We start from the raw sequence: 20,715 nt of genomic DNA, 5'->3' as shown, positions 1-20,715 counted from the left end.
CTGGTCATTCTGTGTATGAAGACTCTTGGTAGATATCCCTCCTAGTGGCTGGGGTGGCTAGCTTTACCTGCCCATAAGCATGATTTGAAGGTGATGATGGAGAAGGTCATGGTTTCAAACCTTGTCTCATTATCAAGTGGGCCCATCTTTCATTGCTCCTTCCTGCATTATTTAGGATGCAGTCATGACCCAGCTAGTCAAGAATCTCAAGAAAAACAGGCTGCTTCTGTTATCGCTGATGCATTTCAGACAGGACAATGCAAGAGATTCCTTACGTTTCTGCCAACTTTGCGTTGCCATGAGTTAGAGAGTCTGTTGCTGTAAATCGGTAACAGCTGGCAGCAGTACTTTGAAATGAGTGCACACAGCCAGAGATTTATTTATTTATTTCCTTTTATTTACCCTTTATGAAAAGAGAACGAAATGTTGAGGTTAGATGATGTTGACATGAAACCCGAACGCCCTGAGAGGTTACAGTGATTATTATTGTGATTATTATCACAACACATGCAGTGATTCAAAGAAAAAGAAATGAAACCTTGTGAACAAACCAAGTTTGCCTTTTGTTCTAAGCTCTGACGGGACTCTAGATCAATCCTGCAGGAGTTATGAGACATGTCACTTTGTCCATGTGAGGAACCTACTCATGAGTACATGAGAAGGTGACACAGGAATGTAGAAGCTCACCTTCTTTGGTGCCTTCATTTCACTCTAAGCGCTACAAAGTCCAACGTGCTCTTTGTACAGCAGTAAGCTGGTATAAACACGCAATTTCCTTCGTGGTATTTCTGTCTGAACTCTGCATTTGAGATCTCACGTTTAATGGAAGCCGTAAAGCTGAAGGATCTAAAGAATACATATGTGTGTATGTCCGAAACCCTGTATTGGTTATGCGGTGACTAATCATGAATCAATCACTAATATAACTATGAAAATGCAGTTGCATTTTATCAGTTATTCCCTATATATCGAGGAGTAATAATCTAAGAGGTAAGAAGGAGACCCACTTATTTTCAACCTGGAAATTAGAGGAGAAGAGCTACTACTTTAAAAACTGTTGCCTTCATAAATTGATGTTTTCTACAGTTACATGCAAATATGCATATCTTTTATGTTAACTGTATATTGTTTTTAAATTTATGTCAGCTTTTCATTCTGGTTTACATAGTTCCTATACCATCCTTCTGCTTTGTCTTCTGGTTACACCCCTCACTTATTTTAACTTATTACATTTCCTTTATTATTTATGGTAATCACAGTTGCTAATCTCTCTGTATTTTTTACCCTTGATCTTAAGAACCTGGTTGGTAAGGGAGCCAAATGAAAATGAATTTAATCAACTGTTTGGATTACAACTGGATGAAAATAAGAAAATTTTCAGCATGAGACTTAGAAGAGGGTGTCAATGAGCAGCAGTGAAGGAAACAGAAAGAGGGGGATAGAGGAAAAGAGGACATTCATGGAAGAGATGACTGCGGCTGTTGCGGTGCAGGTGACGTCACTGTTTGTCCCACTGGAGAAGTACGTGACAAATCCTGGCAGGTTGGAGGTGATGACTGAGCTGATCCAGGACTGATACTGGGACACCCTGGTGTAGACTCCTGGGTAATTGGGTTCAGCACATCCGTTACCAAAGCTCACGATCCCGGCCTGGACCCAGACGGAACCCTGTTTGACCACCAGTGGACCTCCTGAGTCCCCCTGCACAGGTGGAAACACATTTCTGGCGTGAGTGGGAACGGTCACACTTGACTCGCTGTGGACATGTGGAGTGCTCTCTGAGACAGACGTTGACTCAGGAGGCTGTGGTAGCTGCGGTACCTGACAGGAGTCCTTGCCCCCCGCCAGCAGACCAGCACACAGCATGTTGTCCGTGATGGACCCCGGTCCATAGAGACAGTTACACTTCCCGTTTCCCACCACAGGAACCTGCACTTCCTGTAGAGTCCCGGGTGAAGGGAGGGACACTGAGGGTAAAGGACTTAGAATTAGCACAGACTCACTAGTTGTAGATCTGAAGTCAGCAACCTTACCAGAGTAAATTCATATTTCAATTTCTGATAGTAATAGGGTACCGACCGTCCATCTAGTGCTGTCCGCAATGTCAGTCACAGGGCTGGGTTTGTACGCACAACAAAACCCAGAAGAACCACTACGATAACACTGAAACGATCATTTCAGCTGTGTGGATAGGAACAATGCTAGTGAACAATGGCAATGCTGGGATTCTTACGGAAGCCTTATGTGGTGACGGGGCTTGAACTTATGAACATCAATTCGATACTGGACATAAAGCCAAGTTTGTATCTCTAAAAGTTTGTGAGGCAAAATCTCATAAGTCAAGGACATTTAGGTGAACTCGCTCATTGCCATGTGAACAGTGTGAATCAAACACTTACAGCTCCCGTTCCTTAACCACATCTTCATCTGCTGGCCCTCAGGACGAACACACTCACCTCCTGACTGGATGTTTCCCCAGCCGGTGACCCAGGTCTCGGTGCCGTTGTAGAAGGTGCTGCCAGAGGCTGCCAGGCAGATGGGCTGGATGTAGTCACTGAAGCTGACAGTGGAGGAGAGCTGGACCAGAGCGAGATCGTTGTCGTTGGTGTTTCCATTGTAATTTGGGTTCACGGTGATGCTGCTGACTGATACGGACACAGAGTTTGGGTTGGTTCCCTGCTGGGTCTGCAGGCCCAGAACCATAGTCCAACCGCTTGGATCCGCGCTACAGGAGAAAATGTGAGAGAGTGCAGTTTAAGATGATATCAGTGGTGAAACACATCATACCGCAAAACATGGTACATGACACACGTAACACTGCTCCACCTCTTCATTGTCGCATCCTGTAATTCATACCTGATGAGTGCGAAGCAGTGGGCAGCGGACAGGATCCACTGGTTGTTGATGAGGGACCCTCCGCACACGTGACTTCCCTGGTAGCGCATACTGACTTGCCAGGGCCAACTGCCCGGGGCAGCATTCTGCCCCCCAACGATCTTGGTGTTCAGGGGGGCTTGACCACACACTGAAAGGGGGATGACATGCGAGCAGGTGAAATTTAATGGTCAGATGTGAGGTTGTTGTATAACCTATGTTTTTATAAAACATAGTTTTCGTGTATCTGTACATGTCTTCGTCATGTTACACGTTTTTCTACAGCAGTGAGGATGTTGAGTTTTGCCAATTTCAGTTTTGTGTTTCCATCTTTCTCTAGGGACTACAAATGCAGTGCATACACACAAAGAACTTAAAACATGTAGCGCATTATTGTAAATGATACGAGTTTGAAAAACTGATGAATTCTGAGTGACAACGTGTGTAATAACAGACGAATGTGTAGAAAGCACAGACCCACAATAGTGTAAAACTACTAGCAAAACTTACCGTTTGCTTGCGACTGTGATTCTGAGAAGCGGGAGAGAAAAAAAAAAAGCGTCATTTTGTTGAAACAGGATCGTGTCGTGTACAAGTGTGACCAGTGACAAATTTGCTATACGGATTGTATGACACACACACACACTAAACATGGTTCGTAGGCAGCGTGTGCTCTGTAAGGGAGCGAGTCGCTCGTTCTAGCAACAACTTCTGCTTGGTAAACATTTACAATTGGGGAAAACACTGAATATTTAGTGACAAATGTGACCCCGGATCAGATGTGTATCTTCCGGGTTTTTAAATTATGCATGATCACATCGCATAAACATGCATGTTGGACGTAACCCTTGTTTAGCCTTCTCTACATGCTGGGCCCCCGAAGGAAATTCCTGAAAAGGTCACTTTCGATGATCACGTTCTTCCAGCGCAGTTTTTACTTTGTCCTCCTCATCACCAAGGGCTGAGTGTTACTATGTTTTACTGTGTTTTAATGAGTGTGCCTGCATGGTACTGTGAATGCCCTTAAAAGAAGTGGCTCCACATCATGCAGAGCAAAGGAGTCGCATGCACTAACCCTAACCCTAACCCTAACCCCTCACTCCTAATCCTAATCCTAATTCTCACCCTAACGGTGTAAAGACGTCACGCTGTCGAGCTCTCGCTGTCGGTCGGTGGGTCGGTGACACTGGCGACTGGTCCTTCCTCCTGACACGCACCGCTTCTGGGTGATCTTCACTAAAAGAAAAGTGTGCTGAAGAGTGCGTGGGTCGTGGGTCGTGGGTCGTGGGCCGCGTTCAAGGGCACGTGTCCCGCATTTACTCACGTTGAAACTCGTCACGTCCAGCAGTAGTATGTCGGGCGCGAGCGGCTTCCTTCAGGAACAGCCGTGACGTTTGAATCTTTCGGAACATAAACTAAAGCGTCCAACTCGTTCCACTCCATCAATCATCATGTCAGCGATACTAAAGTTTAGCGGAGCCACCGACGCGCCGCTGTTCGCTCTCCCAGCAAGAAGCGTGACGTGTGCGTGAACGTGCACGCGCTGCTGGTCAGTGGCGGCTCGCGCCCGCACTCTCTACCTTGGCGTGATTCTCACGTTTTTCTCACGTTTTTCCCGCGTAGTAAATCCTACCTTTTGCCGCGGTGACGATCGCCGCCACAGTGAGCGCGCTCCTCCAGAGAGCCATGTGTTCGGAGTCGCAGGTCGTTCCGATCTCGGTCTAAAAGACTGTGTGGTGTCCGTTCCGTCCGTCCCGTCCCTTCTGTCCGTGCTGCGGGAGGAGCGCGCAAAACGTCTTTTCGCTCGCATCGTGCGGTCATGTGAGTTTGGCACGAGGAGGCGCTTTGCCCATTTACTGCCAGGAAGGAAGGTGCTACCGAGGTGGAGTGAATGCAAAACAGGCCGAACGGGTCAACGCCTGGCTTGCGCCTTCCTTGCGCCTTCCCTTGCGCCTTACAGAAGAGAAGGTGAAATGTCACAATGTGTAGGTGGCGCACAGCGCAGCAGCTCATTCCTTCGTGTCAGCGCCGCTATTTACTGTTACCGTCGTTGACAGGAGGAGCAAGTTGGACACTTTGTGGAGCGCGTTTGTGTCGAGGGACCACAGCAGCGGAACAGAACCATCCCTGGCGTAACGCCCTCCATTCCTCGCATAAAACAACCCCATCGGAAGAGTTCCTGACATGAGAGCCTCCGACTGCCATCAGACTACCGTTATTCTCACAGTAGGTTCTTCGAAGGAAAGTGTGCCCTAAAAAAAAAAAACTTAAAAATCCAAAATGAAGGTATTTCGACGCAGGATACTAACGCTTTGTTAACATTTGCGGAAGGTTAAATAGGTGCTCGTTAAAAGGCAGGAGAAACTGTTACAGCGGGTGATGAAGCCCACGGAAAAGTGAAATGAAGTGTTATAAGGCTGCAACTATACGTATGTACGTTTTATTCAGCGCGAACACAGAGGCGATGCTATAGCACCGGTGTGTTTGGGCCGCAGTCCTTCCTCAGCGTGTCCCCTGCTGTCCCAGGTGCTGGAGCTGTTCCCTCCGACACCATTGAATAGCACCAGAGGAGAGCTTCTCAGAAGAGCCTCGCATCAGCGGATCCGTGTTCCACCTCCACAGGTGTCAGCGTCACTATTCTCTTTACCTGAGCAGTACTGATCTCCCAAGTGGAGGGTACTTCTGCTGCGCATCTCCAAGCAGTTCGGCATTTGACAAGGTGAGTAAGAGGGCTTGTCGTCAGCAGTGCATTTATGCCTCGCGTAGCCGTCAATATTCGGAAAAAGCCAGACGCCACTCTGCTCTCGGTGGGGTCTTTATTGTCAGATAGAAGATGACCACTCGCTAACTCGCTCGTCCTTTTAATTCCTTGTCCAAGTCCGAGTTGCCAAAGGTCCAGATCCGGTTCCTTTACTCCTGGATGGGACGTCGGTCCGTGGCAGGGTGGCCACACACTGTCGCACGCTTTGGGGAAACTGAGAGATACCAGTTCATGTGAATGAAATGTGTGTCTTTGGACTGTGGGAGGAAACCAGAGCACCTGGAGAAAACCCATGTGGATGCGGGGAAAACATACAGACTCCACACGGACTGAGCAGGGTCCAGACTCGCTCTTGAACAGCCCAGGTGCAGTGAGGCAACAGCGCCACCTGCTGCTTCCCTGCAGTGCTCTCAGAAAATGACCACATATTTCAAAAGGTGCAACAGGGAAATTGAATGATGTTTTCTCACCTTTCTGATGCTGATAATTCCCTTCTCATCCCAAAGCGTGTGGTCCAGGTTGTCTCTCTCAGAACCATGTAGTCTACCAGGCAGCAGACAGCGACGTGTACCCTTGCCGTGTTCTACTATTTCACTCTTTTTACCCAGATATTCCCTCTCAGGCTCTCATGAAGGAGCTTTACTTCTTCCCAACCTCTGAAAGGGAGTTGAGTGAGGACTAAAAAGTGATCCTGTATTAGAATAGATATGTGCTTTTACTCCATTGCATTTCTAACACCCTTTTGTCATTATTGTCAGTTTTGTGGCATTTTAATGTTTTTATTTTCTCTCCTTAAATCCAATAAGCAACTTACTGTAAATAATTAGCTAGACCTCCTTGCTGTAGCTGTCTTCTGCTGTGGGTGCCGTCGGCCAAGTCCCATCAGCTGTTAGTCTCAGTTCCCCCCTGGATCGAGAGCCATGGAATAGCTGCGGAGCACCTCGGTTTAGAATGAAAATCTGGGGCCTCAATCTCAGTGTGTGCTTATGATGTCCACGTCGACCCCAGTCTTTCTGGTTACACCTGTCACAGGTCTACCTTCATGCGTTGTTGCCTCTGCCTATCAATATACATAAACTCCACAATGAAACTAAAAAAAAAAGGTGGTGGCAGTAAGTTGTTGCTCTTCTCCTGCTGTGTAGTTAGCTTGTGAACTATTGATTTACTAGGTTATAAGATGTGTTTTCTTTCTAACCAGAATACTATTGTCAATATTAATAACAGATAAATGAAACCTGGAGAAATTATCAATGTAATTCTTTTTAGTAAAACTGACTGCTAAATACCAGCAGTGCAGGAAACCTACAGCAGCTGTCACACCCCGTGGAACAAGCGGATCGCCAACATTGGCGACTAATCAATGGGAACCCGGGATAAAAGGAGCTCCGTGACCATGACACAACTCGGATTCTTGCAAACGCCCTTGTGGTTTTGCAGTATCAGCGGTTTCTTGCCTTGTGCCTACGACTCCTGTTCCTGTTTCCTGACCATTGCCTGTTCCTCGACCACTGAGTCTGTCTTGCCCTTGTTGTGACGTTCGCACCTCGAAGACCTTCACCTGTCCCTGACTGTGATCTTGCCTTGTCCTTCGAACCTCGTTTACGAATAAAAACCAACCCGCAACTGGGTCCTTACATGTCTGTCTCCTCTCAGCCCGCCGCCATGACAGCAGCACAGGGTAGAGAGGAGATCTGGGACGAAGGAGAGGATTCAGTTGTTTAGCAGGGGATGTCAGGCTTTAGTCTGCTAGAGGTGTACTTGACGAATCCTGATGTGGTGGAGGTGATGACTGAGTTCATCCAAGAGTATTAAACGGTGCCTCCTATACACACATCTGTATGAGGAGAGTTTAGCTTTCCTCACCAAAGATAAAAATATCTCTCTAGTTATGTTTGTATGGCTGTAGCAAGGTCAAATCTTCTTCTACTTTGTTCCACAAAGTGAAGTTCTCATCTGGACACATTTCAGTGCCATTGTTCTTAAAACTTTGGTTCCATTCTGTTTGTTTGGGTCTGAATGCAACCCTCATGGGTTCTCCAATGATGCTCCTGTTATCTCCAGGCCTCTGTTATCTGTAGTGCAGCTGAGAAAAAATCTCTCTGGATTTTTTACGCTTGATCTTAAGAACCTGGTTGGTAAGGGAACCAAATGAAAATGAATTTAATCAACTGTTCAGATTACAACTGGATGAAAATAATAAAATTATCAGTGTGAGAATTAGAACAGGGTGCCAGTGAGCAACAGTGAAGGAAACAGAAAGAGGGGGATAGAGGAAAAGAGGACATTCACATTTATTTATTTCATTTCCCAAAAGCGGAGCAGGTGACGTCACGGTTTGTCCCACTGGAGGAGTACGTGACGAATCCTGGTAGGTTGGAGGTGATGACTGAGCTAATCCAGGACTGATACGGGGACACCCTGGTGTAGACTCCTGGGTAATTGGGTTCAGCACATCCGTTACCAAAGCTCACGATCCCGGCCTGGACCCAGACGGAACCCTGTTTGACCACCAGTGGACCTCCTGAGTCCCCCTGCACAGGTGGAAACACATTTCTGGCGTGAGTGGGAACGGTCACACTGGACTCGCTGTGGATATGTGGAGAGCTCTCTGAGACAGACGTTGACTCAGGAGGCTGTGGTAGCTGCGGTACCTGACAGGAGTCCTTGCCCCCCGCCAGCAGCCCAGCACACAGCATGTTCTTGGTGATGGACCCCGGTCCATAGAGACAGTTACACTTCCCGTTTCCAATGACAGGCACCTCGACTTCCTGCAGAATCCCCGGTGGAGGGAGGAACACTGAGGGAAGAGGACAGCAACTGGTTGCAGCTCCCAAGGCTGTAATCAGGTGGACTAACTGCAAAACAGCAGCCTGCAGTCGTGATTTAGCTCTGATTTCGTAAATGACAAATTTGTTCCGATATGCAGTTTGAGGTGCCAGAAGGACAGAGAGCACTGCATCGTGGGCAGCAGCGTCTCAGTATCTGCAAAAAATTCACTTGTAGCTTCTGTTCCCTATTTACGCCTCCACCTGCTGGTCCTCAGGACGAACACACTCACCTCCTGACTGGATGTATCCCCAGCCGGTGACCCAGGTCTTGGTGCCGTTGTAGAAGGTGCTGCCAGCGGCTGCCAGGCAGACGGGCTGGATGTAGTTGTTGAAGTTGACAGTAGAGGACAGCTGGACCAGAGCGAGGTCGTTGTCATGGGTGTTTCCGTTGTAATTTGGGTTCACGGTGATTTTGCTGACTGATACAGACACTGCGTTCGGGTTGGTACCCTGCTGGGTCTGCAGGCCCAGAACCATAGTCCACCTGCTTGGATTCGCACTGGAGGAGAGAATGTGAGAGAGTGCAGTTTAAGACGATATCAGGGGTGAAACATCATACCGCAAAACATGGTACATGACACACGTAACACTGCTCCACCTCTTCATTGTCACATCCTGTAATTAATACCTGATCAGTGTGAAGCAGTGGGCAGCGGACAGGATCCACCGGTTGTTGATGAGGGACCCTCCGCACATGTGACTTCCCTGGTAGCGCATACTGACTTGCCAGGGCCAACTGCCCGGGGCAGCATTCTGCCCCCCAACGATCCTGGTGTTCAGGGGGGCTTGACCACACACTGAAGGGGGACGACATGTGAACACGGATGTTCTTGACACGTCACAGCTTCTTTTACTTGGCATGATATTATGTGCGATATAAGAAAGCTAGTGCTGCATAACTGCTTCACACCCATGCGGAGCTCATAGCCCAAGAGGGCCCAGCGACATGAACTGCGCCGCTCCGAGCAGCAGGCATGAAGATCCGGGATCTGGGAAGATCTCGACCTTGACACCGGATCAAACTCTTACTTCTCTACTTACATTCTGATTATATTTTCTGTCCAGTTTTGAGCCCTTAACCCGAACTGGAGTGTTTCCTTCTATTTCAGTGATGATGGCCAGCTGCTGTTGGACTGACCGCTCTGGCGCTGACACTGAACACGAACCTGTGGCCGCACTGCTGTGTGACAAACACGCGACACAAGAGTAACAGCGGCATTGAGCACTTACTTGGCTTCTGGGCGTGTGATTCTGGAAGGCAGAAGAAGAGAAGAACAAGTCAGTGAGATCTTGAGTAGGAAACGTTCCGGAAACGAAGTTCGGTCTCCGGCAGGACAGTAAAGTTATGAAAGTGTATAAGGGGGAGGCGAGTCGACTCTGAGGACGGGAAACATGGAATGTGTTTGGCACGTTTGTCAACTTTTCCCAAAATGTGTGTTACGACGACACGCGGCACTTTCTGCAGCACCATTTCAGTCCTTGAAAACTGCAGAGCCTGTGCTGTAGGGATCTATTATTGCCCAAACACTCATTTTTCCCTCAAGTCACACATTCCTCAGGTTGTTAGACTGCAAACTTTTCCTCACTTTGAATGGTGTAAGAAACAGCCCAGGGTGAAACATTCTTATTTTATGGGTACTGTACGAACGTGCCCTTACTCTGTACTCGCCGTGTCGTCGTTTTCCCTCTCGCACTTGGTCCCTTCGGTCTCCTGGAGGACGTTTTTGCGCGTTCAAGCCCACATATCCCACGTCACGTTAATTTCTGATCATTTAATAAATGACGCCGTTTGACACGAGTCGTACGTCACAGAAGGAAAGAACATCCGGTGACAAACTTTTCTCTCTTCAACTTTGGTCATTTAGTCACAGTTTCGTGCTGACTTTCATTGTTCCAATAATTACAGAGTGTGTATGAACACAGACTGGCCTGGCTCGTCAGTCCTGGCTCTTGCCCCGCAATCTTTATTTCTTTATCTCCATCATCGTGTCTGCCATATGCTATGTGGAATAAATCCTACCTGTTGCCATGGCAATTACTGCCACCACAGTGAAGAGAGCCGTCCACAGAGTCATCGTCCTCTTCGTTGTCTGATTATTTCTCGCTGCTTCTTTGTAAAAGGTTTAGGGTGACACGTGTGCCGGTGTTACCGGGCGGAGACGAGCCGTGTGCTCTTCGCACGACGGATGTTCGCTTTGCTCTACTCTCTACTCGCCTGCGCTTTTTATGCTGCAGATCAGTTGCCGCCTTTCGTGTGAACGCATGATGTCAACGTGTGTGTCACACGAGAAATTCCTCATTCTGACATTCTTAGGTACTGTGGTACTGAGATCTTGAGATTCTTAGGTACTGTGGTACTGAGGTATTAATACTGATGTACTGATTCTGAAGTAATTAAATACTGATACTGAGGTACTGAGGTATTAATACTGAGGTGCTGATACTGAGGTAACAAAGTACTGATACTGGGATACTAAGGTATTGAGGTATTAATACTGAGGTAACAAGGTACTGATATTGGGGTACTGAGGTACTGATGTTTTGATACTAGGTACTGGGGTATTGATGCTGAGGTAATGAGGTATTGATACTGAGGCATTAATACTGAGGTACTGATACTGAGTAATTAAGTACTGACACTGAGGTACTGAGGTATTAATACTGAGGTAACAAAGTACTGATGTTGGGGTACTGAGGTACTGATTCTGAGGTACTGAAGTAATGATACTGAGGTATTGATACTGGGGTAATGAGGTACTGTTACTGAGGTACTGATTCTGAGGTACTGAGGTATAAATCTTGAGGTACTGACACAGGCAATGAGGCAATAAGATACTGATACTGAGCTACTGTGGTAATGGTACTGACACTGAGGTATTGATACTGGAGTAATAGGTACTGTTACTGAGGTACTTGGGTTCAGAGGTAGTGATACTGAGGTTCTGAACTACTATGGTTCTGAGGTACTAGATGAAATCCAGAGAGAGGAGTAGTTACGTAGTTAGTAATAATTCCTCATGCTGTACGTACCACAAACAAACATCATCACTGCAGTTCCGTTGTTTCTGTTTATGTTCATATTAACGAACTGTATCCAGTCTCATTCTAAACACGAGCGTGTAGAAGTCGATCGCTGCTGCGCACAATTGCCATCGCTACACCTCAGCGACGTGTGTGTGTGTGTGTGTGTGTGTTCTACTTCATACTGCGCCACAGGGATGGTGAGCAACACGTCACTTGAGTGGCACTGTGAACAGAGTGTGCTTTTTTCACTGTATAGGCTTGCATTGTGATTGAGAGCCGCTCCAAACTGAAGAAGATTCATGGAAACGAATCACACTTGTGTTACGTGCAGCACTGGCATGCACTTCAAAGAACATCTCGTGCAAGACGCCAGCTGTGAGCGAAGTAACAATCAGGTTCCTCAGCCGGAAAGTTGAGTCTCCTCACTGTTAACCGTCAGCGCCCGTACTTCCAGTACGCCGTGAATGCTTGCGTGTGCGTGTGTGCGCAAACACACAACCGACATTTTTCCACAAAGAAAACTGAGTGTGAAACATGCCTCTCAGGTCCTTCCAGATTCCCTCTGACTTCACACAGAGTTTTGCTTCCATCCTCAAAGGCGGTGGTTGAAGTAATACATAAATAATATATGGTAATGTAATTCATTAATAAACAGGAGACGCGACGTGACGCGTCCTCATTCGCAGAGCATGTCCGTGTAATGTGCGCTCGTACAGGTGTGACAGCAGCCGAGGGAGCGCGAACAAACAGGTGCACGAGCGCGAAGGGAGGCGTAGTTGATCCCCCTCAAGTGAATTGCCATAAAACAAAGTGTGGCAGTGTGGTCACCTTCACGCTCGGCACAGTCACGTGACTTTCCTGAGCCACAGAAAGTCATAGGAAGTTCCGTAGCTCTGCTTCAGAAACTACTGTCATAACCCAATAACTGAAAACCGCTTCACATGACACGTCAGTGCTCCCTTTCTATTGCCATTTCCTCAGAACTGTTCTGACCATGATCTTCTCTTTTTCCTCTTTTTGGTGCAGTGGACAGCGGGTACCGCGTGGCTGGGCTTGGGTTGTGGGTTCAAGCAACACTTCGCCTCACCTCTGTTGTGCTCCGAAGTCCAACGATGTGTGTGAATGAATGTGTGTTGACTGGAGGAAAGGAGACAGAGAGCTGCGCATGTTATCTGGCAAGAGAAACAGAAGAGATGGAGAAGAGTTAGTGTCCCAGCGCTGAGCCCTGAGCAACACCTACAGAGAGAGACTGGGGATCGAGAGAGAATCCCACGAAGCCATTAGGTGAGACGAACCTGTCAAGCAAGATTCCATCCATTGCAGTGACGATTCTCAGCTGTCCCAGTGAGACGAGGAGGATACGGTAGTGCACCATGACTGTTCTCTGGGGTGCTTTTGGCCACCAAAAATGCACAGTGCACTTACTCTATTTTACCATTTTATCATGATTTTAAAGAAGCCCAGAGCTGTGAATCAATAACAGTAAACTACAGTCCAGTTAGTGAATACATTTCAAAGAATCAGAGAGTCTTAGTTTTCTTGAGATTCCTTTTTTACCTTGATTTTTTTTTTTTTCTTTTTAGTAGAGGAACAGAAACAAGAGTGACATAAGATTATTTTGGCACCGGCGTGATTGCACAGATTACCTTTTGTACAATATCATTTTCCAGACAAGTGACGCGTTATGACAGCAGTCGTACCTACAGTATGTAAGAATGTGGTATAAGACTGCAGTGTCACTGTTTGTGTGCTGAGTAGAAATGCAGTAGCAGTGTTTGTGGGAATAGCTACTACATGGGTGTCTCTACGCATTCATTCATTCATTCATTCATTCATTTGTTCAATTTACCCTGATATTTCCATAGGTGAAGCGCAGCACAGTGTCCAAGTGCAGCAGTGTAAACACGGAATGTCCTTTAAAAGTCGAAGGTTCACACATTACTGGAATCTATCAGTTGTTCTAACTGCAACTCTCTCTCACGAGAGATATGAATACATACTAAATATGGACTTGCTGAAAATGCACATCTTTTCATTGCTTTACAAACCAGTTAGTAATAAACCAAACGTGAGAATAGCGAATAAAGTGTGATTTGTGCTGAAGTTGAAAGCTGCTCTGTGTTTTAAAATCTTCTGACGATAACCTGAATAAACATAATGACGCTGACTGTAAATGTTGTGAGTGAATTTGGTATGTCAGTTCCTCATACCACTTTACGCACTGAATACATCCTCTAACATCTTTGGCAGTTCTGTCTCCTGCCCTGCAGTCTTCTCCTTCAACACTTTTTATTCATTTTAATTGTTTTTTTGTTATTGATGTTAAGGATTGCTTCCTCTTCTATATTTTTGCACTCAGTCTTAAAAGCTGTGTGGCAGCCTGCTTTGGAGGGTTGTAGAAATGAATTGAATTAAATGCATTGCTGTTCACAGGTATGTTTATTAATTCTAAATGAATAAAAATGAGTAAAATGATAGTAAAAGTGACGTGTTGCATTTAAAACTGACTTCCAAGGAGCAGCAGTGAAGGAAGGAGAGAGAGGAGGACAGAAGGAAAGAAGAGGGTCCGGCCAGAATTTAAGTGACTGGACTTGTAGCAGGTGACATCACTGTTTGTCCCACTGGAGAAGTATGTGACAAATCCTGGTAGGTTGGAGGTGATGACTGAGCTGATCCAGGACTGATACCGGGACACCCTGGTGTAGACTCCTGGGTAACTGGGTTCAGCACATCCGTTACCAAAGCTCACGATCCCGGCCTGGACCCAGACGGAACCCCGTTTGACCACCAGTGGACCTCCTGAGTCCCCCTGCACAGGTGGAAACGCATTTCTGGTGTGAGTGGGAACGGTCACACTGGACTCGCTGTGGATATGTGGAGAGCTCTCTGAGACAGACGTTGACTCAGGAGGCTGTGGTAGCTGCGGTACCTGACAGGAGTCCTTGCCCCCCGCCAGCAGACCAGCACACAGCATGTTGTCCGTGATGGACCCCGGTCCATAGAGACAGTTACACTTCCCGTTTCCCACCACAGGAACCTGCATTTCCTGTAGAGTCCCGGGTGAAGGGAGGGACACTGTGGAAAGAGGACAATGAGGATTAACACAGTGTCACTAGTCAAAGTGGCAGTGCGGCGAGAGACGGACTGCCCCAACACTCAGCTAACACAAATGGTTGATCACGCACCAGCAGGCTCGTCTGACCGTACCACTGTAGCAATTCCGAAAGGTTTGTTCTTTACGTTGTGTTTAACTCATGCGGTACTCATACACTGGTATTATTTTATACAAACGTGTCTTTTTCTAAATTGTGGTATAAGCGTAGCCATATAGAGCCATATGCTACTGTCTAAAACTCTGGGTAAAGCTCTCTGGCTGGAGAGTACGTGTTTGTTTTTTCGTGAACACTCTATATGTCATTGGAGTAACGAGACGGAAACATTGGTACCACAGAAAGTACGAGCGAGGGGTTCGGAGGCGAGGTTTGGAGATGTCGAGGCTGAGACACTTCAACAGACATAAAACTGAGGTTTGTGCCAACAAGGCTAGTCAGCAAGCAGTAGCTCAACGAACCAGATTTCCAAGATGGGGTGTTGAGGTCTCATAAGGAGATCTGAAGGAGATAGGAAATGTCACGGGGGGTGAAAGCTCACTGTATCCAAAAGTCATTTCCTTACGGGCCAGAAGGAAACTCAGTGCGGTGCTTCTTCAGTACGCAACGGAGTCATCCAGCACCAACCTACATGCATAGACCATGCATCCAAGTCTTAAAGGAAACGGTCTGTTAGGGCATTGCAGATAAGAACGCATTTGTACCGAAAGTCAAGAGGCAGAAGAGCTCAGAGTGCGCGGAACACCATGAAGCAAGGAGCATAAGTAGTGACAGAAAGGCCAAAGTTGAGATAATTCCTTAAAAAAGATGTTAAGATGCTGGTAAGTCAGGAGAAGAGCTGGCAAGAAGTACACTGCAGCCTTTTGCACAGCACAGTGGTGCTCGGCTGGTGGGAAAACGATGAGCGTTGTTATTTAAAATGACTTAGAACAATGGGAAACAGGCTTGCGGCATCCGCACCGTTTTCGGCATCGGATTCATTTAGTACATCTAGGGATGCCTGTATTGTCTGGGGTGGTCAAAGTCTCTCGAACATGACTTTGGCAGAAGAACAAAGTATCAGGCAGCAAAGTAATGGCCTCCTCCCTGTATTTTCCCAGGCTCTTTGACCTGTGCTGCATCCGGCGATGGTGTCACTTTCCCGAGTAGCATCTTAAGTGCTTTTCAGTGTCGCTGTGTCACTTATAAAGCCAGGTTTGAGCATCGGAAAGTTTGCATGTCGAGCATATTTACTATTTACCATATTTTCTGTACAAAAGAACAGGCATCGTTGGAAAGGAAACTCCAATCAGTCACTTACAGCTCCTGTTCCCTAACCATGCCACCACCTGCTGGCCCTCAGGACGAACGCACTCGCCTCCTGACTGGATGTTTCCCCAGCCGCTGACCCAGGTCTCAGTGCCGTTGTAGAAGGTGCTGCCAGTGGCTGCCAGGCAGATGGGCTGGATGTAGTCACTGAAGTTGATAGTGGAGGACAGCTGGACTAGAGCGAGGTCGTTGTTGTTGGTGTTTCCATTGTAATTTGGGTTCACGGTGATTTTGCTGACTGATACGGACACAGAGTTTGGGTTGGTTCCCTGCTGGGTCTGCAGGCCCAGAACCATAGTCCACCTGCTTGGATTTGTGCTACAGCAGAAGACGTGACAGAGTGCAGTTTAAGATGATATCAGGGGTGAAACACATCATACCGCAAAACATGGTACGTGACACACGTAACACTGCTCCACCTCTTCATTGTCGCATCCTGTAATTCATACCTGATGAGTGCGAAGCAGTGGGCAGCGGACAGGACCCACCGGTTGTTGATGAGGGACCCTCCGCACACGTGACTTCCCTGGTAGCGCATACTGACTTGCCAGGGCCAACTGCCCGGGGCAGCATTCTGCCCTCCAACGATCTTGGTGTTCAAGGGGGCTCGGCCACATGCTGAAGGGAGACGACATGTGAGCAGGTGGGCAAGCGAACTGGCATACTGACACCTTATTTTCTGGGTTCAAAAAGCACAATTGTGCAACTGCTAGTGTGTGTGTGTCTTAATTATTTAAATTAATGTAATTTTATAACACATACATGTTAATTTATTATTGGTAACTGTCTGCACTAGGCAGGGTCACTGTAGTCCACAGTCTGTCTTGGAAGTATAGCGTGTGAGGCTGGACAAACCCCAGGTGGGACACAGTGGTCCATCACTGGGCAGTCACACACACACACACATAACAGTTTAGAGTCACCAATCTACCTGAAGCACATGAAGAACATGAGGAGTACATGCAAACTCCACACAGACTGAGGGGGGATTCGAACCCAGTGCCAGGGAGCTGTGACGTGACAAAATACATATATCTATGACCAAACATAACAGCTTATCGTTTGTACATTTTGGTCCATGTTACAATTTATTCTTTTTTGTGAGGGGAATGGAAAGATCTGCAATGACCTGGGATCCCATCCAGGATGTACCCCCCCTCCATTCTTGCACCATACACCTCCAGGTTGGATTCCGGTTCGCCACGACCCTGCTCGGGACAGGCACTTATTTCAATTGGATGGATGGATGGATGGATGGGATGAAGAGATAAGGGTTTGATTTTCCAGTGGTTTCAAAATCTTGTAAAGAAATTGCTGTACAAACACATGACATGTGTACATTAGTAGTAGCAGAATACTGTGTTTGTAGATGATACTCAGTGCAGCTTTTTCCTTTTTGGTGAGAGCCCATGATGAACTGTTCCTGTCCGAAGGAAGCGGAACAGGGAGTAATAGTGAGTAACCAACACGGACACTTGCCATGGAGCTGGGAGTGTGATTCTGGAAAGTGGGAGAGAAGAAATAGAGATCAGGACCGCGTGTGTCTGCAGGGGGCATCATATATATATATATATATGTGTATATATATAATATATATAGTGTTTGTCTGGGTGTGTATCCGTGTCCGTGTGTGTACACACTGTGACTGTGTGTGGCCATGGGAACGCACCTCATTTTCATACTCCGAAGCAATGATTCGTGTACAGCACTGACTGTGCGCAGTGTGTGTGTGTGTGTGTGTGTGTGTGTGTGTGTGTGTGTGTGTGTCCGTGTCCCGCACTGCCGAGCGCTTCGAGCGCGTCTCCGTGAGCGAACGAAATCCGGTTCCTCCGGCTGCGGTTTTACTGTAATACTAAGTTAGTTTCCGCGTTTTTTCTGCCGTGTCTCGCCTCAAAAATGTTCGCGAGGGAGAAAACGGAATGCGGAGGACACGATCGATGTTGTTGGACGTGATCAGGCTCAGTACATTTGATTTGCCAACAACAACAAGTCAAAGTTTGTACATGATTTTTCCTTTTAACTCGTTTCAAAGTGGAAAGTGGAAAAGTCCACTCGAGTTTACAGGTGGACTGCAATGCGGACGCGCTCACTGGTGCTGTGTGCCACGGTCATGATCGTGTGACCCTCGTGGTCACTTAAAGCCGCACTGCGTTCGCTCGTCAAAGTGACTTCGCTCTTCGACTCCGTACTCTTTATATTCAGGCATCGCTGACTTGGTAAAGCCTACCTGTTGCCATGGTAACTGCCACCATCACATCCAATAAAGTCCTCCACGGAGTCATCCTCTTCCAGAACTTTGCTTTCAGAGGGAAAGCCTTGCGAGTCCGCATCCGCGTCCGTGTCCAGGAGAGAAGGCGCTCACAAAGAGACAAGAGAGCGCGCGCGCTCACCCCTGCTCACCTGTCCGCTCACCTGTCCGCTCACCTGTCCCGTTGCGGCGCGTGTTGCCTGACGCCCTTCGTGGGCACGTCTGCGTGGTGTCGTGTCTCTCTTACTGTGCCGATGACCCCCCCATACGTACGAGCGATATGTCCTCTTCCGATTCTAATCGAGACAGACGGAACACGTGGAGCTCGGAGCGGAGCCTTTGCGCCTCCATGTACAGTATATTATGCTGCATTAACGTGTACATTTATTTTTACTTATCCTTTTTACATTCCCATTTAACTAGCATGCACATTTACATATACATTTACATGTACGTCTATATTCACATGTACATGTCCATTACATGAACATGTACATGTACATTTAATTTGATATATTACATGAATTTTACATGAATACATGACGATGATCATGTATTCATTTATCAGTCAGACACTTTTCTCCAAAGCGACATACATCCCATAGAAAATACAACGTGTTCATTACATTAGGAGAAAGAGACACTTGGATGCAGTGATAGAAGAAAAGGGCTGCAGCCACTCGAGGGCTATAGATCACTCACTGGGGTGGTTATACAGGGAAAAAAATAAAAGAGATCCAGAGGCAGGGTCGTGGTGCTCCGGAGTCCATCCCGGCAGCGCAAGGCATCGAACTAATAACCACCACGCGTGAGAAAGTGCTGTTGTCACCGTTACGCGGCTGTGAAACTCTAGTGCGCGTCACGGAACGGTGCTGTGGACGCGCGCACGAGGGCAGCTCGTCTGTGGAGGTCGCGTGCGTTCCACGATCGTTCATTGGTCAGCGCGGGAGTTTTCTTCCACACCCACGCGGTGCGAATTTCTACTTCAGTGCCGAAAGACCGGCTCACTGACGGTGTCAACGGCCGCCTTCGCAAATAGTTTCCGTGGTGGAAAAAAAAGCAGATGAGTAGAAACCGGGGAGAAAAAGCTGCGGTAGTTGCGGTGGACGACGTAGCGGGTACAGCGAAGGTCGTAGGTTCGAGTCTCACTTCCAGCCGTCGTAGCCTTGAGTGAAGTACTTACCTTAACGTTAAGGTTGGTTAGTTAGTTACTGCAGGGAAAAATACCCAGCAGCCTGAATGTGTGTAAATAATTACACATTTGAGGGCGCAGTGGGTTGAACCGGGTCCTGCTCTCTGGTGGGTTTGGGTTTGGGGTTCGAGCCCCTCTTGGGGTGCCTTGCGCCGGACTGGCGTCCCGTCCTGGGTGTGTCCCCGTCCAGCCGTGTGTTGCCAGGTTAGGGTTTGGCTCCCTGCAACCCTGTATGGGATACGTGTGTGTGTGTGTGTGTGTGTGTGTGTGTGTGTGTGTGAGAATTATACATCTCTGAACAGAGTGCGAGTTGTTCTGATGAAGAAAAGCATCAACTACTAAATGAAGGCAAGTGAAAAGTCAAAGTGAACTTTATTGTCACTTCCACAAAATGTTTAGAACATACATTGGACCACGGTGCCACATGAAGGACAACGTACAGTTTACAGCATATACTGCTACTGCTTCAGTAGAGTTCACAATAACTAACTACTAAAGTGAAAATACTGGAATGAAGTGCAGTGGTGTGGTCGGTTCAATAAATAGAAATGTGCACAGATTTAAAAGTGCTAGTGCAAAGAAAGTGAGTTTTTGTGCAATAATAGTTGGAAAAGAGGGGTAGGTCGGTGTGGAATGTACTAAAGAAATACAGCACTTATACTTGGGAAGGACATCAGCTTCAGTGAGGTTTCAGCAGAGACTGTCAGGGACCCGAGAGGACAATCTCTGCAGACCATATAACAGTGGCTGGCGTCCTTCTGGATCGGGGGGCTGGTTCTGGTGGTCAGAGTTCAGGATTAGAGTGCTGCAGGGAGTTCAGGATCCTCATAGCTTGAGGGAAAAAGCTGTTGCACAGTCTGGTGGATCCGCCTCCAATCTCCTGCATCTCTTCCCAGTTGGCAGGAGGCCGAAGAGGCTGCGGGAGGGGCGTGCGGGGTCGCCCACAATCCTGGAGGCCTTGCGGGCACGGCCGATGTCCTGTAGGGAGGGCAGCGGGGTACCAGCGATCCTCCCGGCTGTAGTCACTATGCGCTTTGCGGCCACAGACGCTGCAGTTCCCACACCACGCAGTGACACGGCTGGGCAGAATGCTCTCAGTGGCGCCCCGTAGAAGGTGTGCATGATGTGTGAGGACACGCTGGTCCTCCGCAGCCTCCACAGGGAGTGCCACGTAAAAACAATGAAGCGAGTTCAGTACATTGGAGTTCTACCGCTTTACTGTGGCAGGAGAGGTGCTGCTGAGCTCATTTCCTCCAGGTGTTTCTTTAGTTACCTCACATAACTTTACCAATTGAACGTTACCGTCGGCCTGTTTGTTTATTCCAGTCTTTACGTGGACCGCATTCCATCATTTTTATACTCTACCGGCA

At 47.6% G+C, this 20,715-nt stretch overlaps 1 protein-coding gene across 1 annotated transcript; it reads right to left on the bottom strand.

The window, feature by feature from the left end:
- Positions 1-379: 379 nt before the first annotated feature.
- LOC108925907 (transmembrane protease serine 9-like) lies at positions 380-19,015 on the bottom strand. The gene is made up of 20 exons (XM_018764448.2): positions 18,856-19,015; positions 18,133-18,449; positions 17,245-17,405; positions 17,035-17,113; positions 16,355-16,523; positions 15,898-16,223; positions 14,417-14,562; positions 13,996-14,296; positions 10,484-10,573; positions 9,694-9,714; positions 9,092-9,260; positions 8,694-8,962; positions 8,287-8,432; positions 7,939-8,166; positions 4,508-4,595; positions 3,385-3,405; positions 2,857-3,025; positions 2,457-2,725; positions 1,822-1,967; positions 380-1,701 (listed from the first exon to the last, which is right to left on the bottom strand). The coding sequence occupies exons 2-20, from the start codon at positions 18,233-18,235 to the stop codon at positions 1,390-1,392; spliced, it is 3,213 nt and encodes a 1,070-aa protein (XP_018619964.2). The 5' UTR covers positions 18,236-18,449; positions 18,856-19,015; the 3' UTR covers positions 380-1,389.
- Positions 19,016-20,715: the final 1,700 nt, after the last annotated feature.

This window comes from Scleropages formosus, chromosome 8 (assembly GCF_900964775.1).
Source record: "Scleropages formosus chromosome 8, fSclFor1.1, whole genome shotgun sequence".
NCBI classification, from domain to species: domain Eukaryota; kingdom Metazoa; phylum Chordata; class Actinopteri; order Osteoglossiformes; family Osteoglossidae; genus Scleropages; species Scleropages formosus.
This window is presented reverse-complemented; position numbering and strand designations above follow the sequence as displayed.

Excerpts from the sequence above, each read along its gene's own strand:
- LOC108925907 (XM_018764448.2), bottom strand. The coding sequence starts at position 18,235 with ATGCGGACTCGCAAGGCTTTCCCTCTGAAAGCAAAGTTCTGGAAGAGG. Across the intron at positions 10,574-13,995 it reads TTCACTGCTGCTCCTTGGAA|AAGCAGCGAGAAATAATCAG; the intron begins GTCAGTTTTAAA and ends CCTTTTACAAAG. Across the intron at positions 1,702-1,821 it reads GGGGCAAGGACTCCTGTCAG|GGGGACTCAGGAGGTCCACT; the intron begins GTACCGCAGCTA and ends CCACCTGTGCAG.